Source organism: Homarus americanus, unplaced genomic scaffold (assembly GCF_018991925.1).
Source record: "Homarus americanus isolate GMGI-L3 unplaced genomic scaffold, GMGI_Hamer_2.0 scaffold19554, whole genome shotgun sequence".
In the NCBI taxonomy this organism is placed as follows: Eukaryota; Metazoa; Arthropoda; class Malacostraca; order Decapoda; family Nephropidae; genus Homarus; species Homarus americanus.
The window spans coordinates 45,001-52,500 of NW_024755006.1; the positions used below are offsets into that span (position 1 = coordinate 45,001).

General features: G+C 48.6%; 1 protein-coding gene across 1 annotated transcript in view; it reads left to right on the plus strand.

Moving 5' to 3' along the window:
• The window catches only part of LOC121856134 (UPF0746 protein DDB_G0281095-like), a 20,935-nt gene that overhangs the window by 5,927 nt on the left and 7,508 nt on the right, over nt 1-7,500 (plus strand). The window contains exon 2 of the mRNA XM_042351450.1: nt 1,191-1,366. Coding sequence (XP_042207384.1) covers nt 1,191-1,366 — 176 coding nt within the window. The remainder of the gene's footprint in view (nt 1-1,190; nt 1,367-7,500) is intronic.

Genomic DNA, 7,500 nt, shown 5'->3' on the forward strand with positions numbered 1-7,500 from the left:
TTACTACACACGTGAGGCCCCTCATAACACCATCTGTGAGAATTACTACACGTGAGGCCCCTCATAACATCATCAGCGAGGAATTACTACACCACGCCAGGTCCTCATAACAACATCTGGGGAACTACTACACCACGTGAGTTCCTCCAACACCATCTGGGAGGGAGTTACTACACTACGTGTTTGCTGTTCAACACCTACATTAATCTGTATGTTCACTGTATGTTCCTTTACCTTTCTCTAATGAAGGCTTTTGTTAACCACCAATGTATGTAATAAGTCATTTATGTCCAATGTATATTTTCAGCCTTCGGGCTGCAGAATTTTCAATAAACCGTTAATTATTATTATTATAAACACACACACACACACACACACACACACACACACACACACACACACACACACACACACACACACACACACACACACACACACACACACACACACACACACCGACCATCACAGGTGTGGGGTGGGATCATATACTGTACACGTAAAGGTAAAGTGTACAGGTAAACAGTCCTTCATAACCTGCAACCACCATCATCACCACCAACAACACCATCTCCCACCATCACCACCACCCTCTCTCCCTCACCCACCACCATCACCCACCCTCCCTCATCCACAGACATACAGAGAGAGAGGGAAGGTGTGATGACAGAACAACACACACCTGTACAAGCGTCTGATAACCATAACACCTCGTCATCCAACTATCATACCTGGCCAGCACCTCACCTCACCTCAACCTGAGAGAAGATTACCTCACTCCTACATACCATTTAATTAACCACAGAGGGGAAATTACCTGATTACATGAGTTAATTACATAGGCTAATTAACCTTATTAATATATATATATACCAGGTAATTATATAGGTTAATTACACCTTTTTATAAGTCTTTATTTTATTGTATTTCTCTTTCTTATCTTATCTATTTATTTTCATGGCTACTGTGATAAGGTTCAGTGTTGCTTTGGCCTCTGTGTTGATTACGGTGAGCTAAAGCCCTTGAGTACAATGAGTTAAGCCATTGAGTACGACGAGTGAACCCCTTGAGAACGACGATTTAAGGCCCAGGTACAACGACTTAACCCTTGGTGACGACTTGACCCCTGAGTACGACGACTTAACCCTTGAGTACGACGATTTGACCCCTGAGTACGACGACTTGACCCTTAGGTACGACGACTTGACCCTGGGTACGACGACTTGACCCTTGAGTACGACGACTTGACCCTGGGCACACGACTTCACCCGCCAGGCGACGACTTCACCTTAGTACGACGACTTCACCCACTGAATGAAGCCACAATACTCGTGGGACTTAACTCATGTGTGACCAAGAGCCACTTATGGTACACAGGACTTTGTGTGTGTGTGTGTTGTGTGTGTGTGTGTGTGTGTGTGTGTGTGTTGTGTGTGTGTGTGTGTGTGTGTGTGTGTGTGTGTGTGTGTGTGTGTGTGTTGTGTGTGTGTGTGTGTGTGTGTGTGTGTGTGTGTGTTGTGTGTGTGTGTGTGTGTGTGTGTGTGTGTGTTGTGTGTGTGTGTGTGTGTGTGTGTGTGTGTGTGTTGTGTGTGTTGTGTGTGTGTGTGTGTGTGTGTGTGTGTGTGTGTGTGTGTGTGTGTGTGTGTAACATAAGTTGGGTACATAAGGCTCAGTCAGTGCGTCTCTCAATGTACGGTAGTGTCTGTGGGTCGATAGCCTAAGAGGATACTAAATATTTGGGAGGATTTAAAGTAATTCTAAGTGTTGGAGTGTATGTTTTAAGTGTGTCTGTCCTGGAGTGTATGTTTAAGTAATTCTAAGTGTTGGAGTGTATGTTTAAGTGTGTCTGTCACCAGGTGTATGTTTTAAGTAATTCTAAGTGTTGGAGTGTATGTTTTAAGTGTGTCTGTCCTGGAGTGTATGTTTAAAGTAATTCTAAGTGTTGGAGTGTATGTTTTAAGTGTGTCTGTCCTGGAGTGTATGTTTTAAGTAATTCTAAGTGTTGGAGTGTATGTTTTAAGTGTGTCTGTCTGGAGTGTATGTTTTAAGTAATTCTAAGTGTTGGAGTGTATGTTTTAAGTGTGTCTGTCCTGGAGTGTATGTTTTAAGTAATTCTAAGTGTTGGAGTGTATGTTTTAAGTGTGTGTCTGTCCTGGGTGTATGTTTTAAGTAATTCTAAGTGTTGGAGTGTATGTTTTAAGTGTGTCTGTCCTGGAGTGTATGTTTAAAGTAATTCTAAGTGTTGGAGTGTATGTTTTAAGTAATTCTAAGTGTTGGAGTGTATGTTTAAAGTAATTCTAAGTGTTGGAGTGTATGTTTTAAGTAATTCTAAGTGTTGGAGTGTATGTTTTAAGTAATTCTAAGTGTTGGAGTGTATGTTTAAAGTAATTCTAAGTGTTGGAGTGTATGTTTTAAGTAATTCTAAGTGTTGGAGTGTATGTTTAAATGAATTCTAAGTGTTGAAAGTGTCAGGTTATGGTGATACATAATATATTAGTGTCTAAATGTGTCACCTGTTAATTAGCTTTCTCACCTTTAGTTTATTTCACATGGTTAAGTTAGGTTAGGTTAGGTTAGGTTAGGTTAGGTTAAGTTAGGTTAGGTTAGATTAGTCTTAATGTGCCATGAGGTAGAGGAGGTTGTTCTTCAGGTGACTCCAAAATTAATTAACAACAGAAATTATGTCAAGATTGGAGGAACTTTTGAACTTCTTTGACAGTTTAGGAGGCCAGTTGGAGGCCTGAGGAGAGAGAGAGATAGCCTTAATAACACAGCTCTCCAACATTCTCTAACCTCACCTTAAACATAAACATATCCTAATCTAATCAATACAGGTGTACGACTAATTAGCATATACCTGGATGAAACTGGCAGGTAGGAGGGGTTCTGTTGACTTACCTGCAGCAGCGTCAGCCAAGGTAATCCACGTTATCACAGGAGATGGTTAGTGTAAGAGTTAAGGTGGGGGGGAGGATGGGGTAGAGGAGGATGGGGGGTAGGGAGGGATGGGGGTAGAGGAGGATGGGGGGTGGGAAGAGGTGGGAGGGTGGGTGGGTGAGGGTAGGAAGGAGGGTGGGTGAGGGAGGGAGGGAGGGTGAGGAAGGAGTTAGGAGGAATAGGGGGTCATTGGGTAAAGGAGGGAGGTGGGAGAGTGAAGAAGGAAGGAGGAAGGAAGTAGGAAGAATGACCTCCACAGAATCAATGTTACATAAACGCCATATTCAATTCCCTCTCTCTCACACACACACACACACACACACACACACACACACACACACACACACACACACACACACACACAGTCGTCTTTGTCCGTGGGTGAGACGAACTATAATAGAGTTTTGTCCGGAGGAAGTGATAGTTCAGTCCTGGTATAATTTTTGTCCTTTTGTACACTAGGCGTATGATTCCGTCAATGGGGTACTGTCCTGGAGGGTGGGAGTAGGGTAGGGTGGGGTAGGGTTGGGGTGGGGTGGGGGTGGGGTGGGGAGGGAGTGGGGTGGGATGCGGTGGGGTGGGAGGGTGGGGTGGGGTGGGGTGGGGTGGGGTGGGGTGGGGGTGGGAGGGTGGGGTGGGGTGGGGTGGGGTGGGGTGGGGAGGGTGGGGTGGGGTGGGGTGGGGTGGGGTGGGGTGGGTGGGGGTGGGGTGGGGTGGGGTGGGGAGGGTGGGGTGGGGGGTGGGGTGGGGTGGGGGTGGGGGGGGTGGGGGGTGGGGGTGGGGGTGGGGTGGGGTGGGGGTGGGGAGGGTGGGAGGGTGGTGTGGGGTGGGTTGGGGTGGGGTGGGGTGGGGTCCAAGATAAGCAGCCATTATATCACCTTTCGATTGATGTGTGTTATCGAAGGTCTGTCTTTAACGGTGTGTGTGTGTGTGTGTGTGTGTGTGTGTGTGTGTGTGTGTGTGTGTGTGTGTGTACCTTATCTCGTTTATCATGCCCTCTCTTCTCTCCATCTTGTCCCTCTTCCCTCTCTAATGACTCCCCAACACCACTCACCACCCCTCTCTCCCATCTCCCTTTTCTTTATTCTCCCTGTCTCTCTTCACCTCTCCCCCTTCCTTTCTACCATCTCTCTCTCTTCCCTTTTCACCTCTCTAGATTCCTCCTCCTTTACCTCTTCTTCCCCTTCCCCATTCTCTTCTTCTCCCTCTTCTTCCTTCCTCTTCTCTCATCCTCCCATGTCTTCTCCCCCCATCCTCCCTCCCCGTTTACAGGTAGGGGTCATTAGGCAGTCTTCCCCCTGACATATTTTTACACACACACACACACACACACACACACACACACACACACACACACACACACACACACACACACACACACAGATGAGAGGTCTACATGGGTGGGTGGGTGTGTGTGGGTTGGGTGAGGGGTGAGAAGGAGGTTGTGTGGGTGGTGAGCTGGTGGATGGATGAGTACCTGTGTGTGTTATTCAGTACCTGTGTGTGTTATTCAGTACCTGTGTGTGTTATTAAGCACACGTTACCCACACTGACATCTTCACATTCTTATCAAACGTATTTCCTATTGATTAAACATACCCACAGATCCTCCACCTTACACCCACTGCCCACGTGAAGATTAGGCACCCTACCTTACACCATACACCTACCGCCCACGTGAACATTAGGCACCCTACATACACCATACCTACTGCCCACGTGAAGATTAGGCACCTACCTTACACCATACACCTACCGCCCACGTGAACATTAGGCACCCTACCTTACACCACACCTACCTTACGAACATTAGGCACCCTACCTTACACCATACACCTACCGCCCACGTGAACGTGGGCACCCTACATACATACACCTACCGCCCACGTGAACATTAGGCACCTACCTACACCATACACCTACCGCCCACGTTAACGTGCATTCCCTACATACACCATACACCTACCGCCCACGTGAACATTAGGCACCCTACCTTACACCATACACCTACCGCCCACGTGAACATGGGCACCCTACCTTCACCATACACCTACCGCCCACGTGAACATCAGGCACCTACATACACCATACACCTACCGCCCACGTGAACATTGGCACCCTACCTTACACCATATACACCTACCGCCCACGTGAACATTAGGCACCCTACCTCACCATACACCTACCGCCCACGTGAACATTAGGCACCCTACCTTACACCATACACCTACCTTACGTGAACATTGAGGCACCCTACCTTACACCATACACCTACCGCCCACGTGAACATTAGGCACCCTACCTTACACCATACACCTACCGCCCACGTGAACATTAGGCACCCTACCTTACACCATACACCTACCGCCCACGTGAACATTAGGCACCCTACCTTACACCATACACCTACCGCCCACGTTAACATTAGGCACCCTACCTTACACCATACACCTACCGCCCACGTGAACATTAGGCACCCTACCTTACACCATACACCTACCGCCCACGTTAACATTAGGCACCCTACCTTATTTTACCTGATGATTCAACACCTTAACGCTAACCTAACCTAATGCTAACCTAACCTAACCTAATGCTAACCTAACCTAACCTAACCCAACCCTACCTTACATGCTCTACAGGTATTTAAGTTAGTCACCATACGGACATCGCTTACACGACCTACCAATAATGCCTGGGATCACTAGACGCCGGGAATTAGACAACCCAGTTTATTACCACCTGAAGATTAAGTCTCATGACATAAATAATCTAACTTGTTGTTGTGATAAGAAACAAAAACAACAACAACAGCAGCCACACCACATCAACAACAACAACCACCACGTCAACAACATTACCATAGCAATCAGACATGACCTATAACAGACTCACACAGACACACACACACAGACACCTGACCTTACCTTCAGTGGTCAACTTCGTGTCAACAATACTCTGTGACGCACCTCTTCCAACAACCACGACACAAACACGCAGTGACGCACCTCCACCACCACGACACAAACACGCAATGACGCACCTCCACCACCAAGACGCAAATACGCACTGACGCACCTCCACCACCAAGACGCAAATACAGTGACACCTCCTCCACCACTAAGACGCAAATACAATGACGCACCTCCTCCACCACCACGACACAAATACGCAATGACGCATGTCCACCACCAAGACGCAAATACATTGACGCACCTCCTCCACCACCACGACGCAAATACGCAGTGACGCACATCCACCACCACGACGCAAATACGCAGTGACGCACATCCACCACCAAGACGCAAATACAGTGACGCACCTCCACCACCAAGACGCAAATACAGTGACGCACCTCCCAACTCTACTTCTCTATATACCGAACTTGGTCTTTCCCCCTTACAGGATCGTGTCCAGGAGTTTTACCTAAAAACTGCCGTTTCCATTCTACGGGATCCTCGGGGCAACTATGTCCAAACCAACTTGACTCCTGCTGTCCGAGACCGACCTCCATCTAGAAGACAGTGGCGAGGGTCACTCATCCGAGCCCTTCAGGAACACGACCTCCTGCCTGATATTGTTGTCACCCCTGCTGTTGGTTCGTCTCCTTCTCCCTGGCTGGATTTTCAACCTGAAGTGATTGCCCTCGGTGGACCGCTCCCGAAATCCCAGGTGAACCCTGTTATTCTCTGCAAATACCACCTCTCCAGGATCGCCCACTGGTCCCCAGGTAGGGTCGTCCTCTACACTGATGGTTCTGTTGACCCCGCTACAGGTAGGGCCGGGGCTGGTGTCTACATCTCCCGTCCTGATGCCCCTGAGCCTATCAAACTGTCTCTCAGAGTTTCTGACGGGGCATCCTCCACTCAGGCTGAACTAATAGCCCTCCTTGCTGCCCTTCTCGCTGAGGAAGAAGCAGATGGTTTCTGCCCCTTGCTTGTCTGCTGCGATTCCAGGTCTGCTCTCGACGGGATCGCATTTGGATCAGGGGAAAATAAGGACCTCATCCTCCGAATACGAGGGTTAACATCCACACTTCAGGATGCAGGCCGTCCCGTGACATTCCTATGGATACCCAGTCATGTCGGTATCTTGGGGAATGAGGCAGCAGATGACCTTGCCAAGACTGGCTGCAACAAGGCCACACCTGACTACGTTGTTCCTCGAACACTCTTACAGATTAGGACCCAAATTCGCCGCAAACAGAGAGAAGCTCGGGAAGCAGCCATCCCCCTGGACTCCCCGCCCACCTGGTACGATGTCCTCCGTAAACTTCCTGACCTCTCGTACGTCTACGGGAAAGGGTCGCGGAAAGGGGACGTGATTGCTGCCCGTATCATCATTGGGTATGACTTTGCTTGGGAGATTGGTATCCCCGCATCCCCTGAGCAACGCTCTTGTGCATTATGCAGAAGACCCGACAGCAGCACCCTTATCCACTACCTCCTAAGATGTCCCCACACACAACGCTTCCGTGACGCCTGCTGGACCACCACTCCACGACCCCCTGACGGAGACACGATGATCCTCCCCATACTGGCCAGATATTATGTAAATAACATTGAT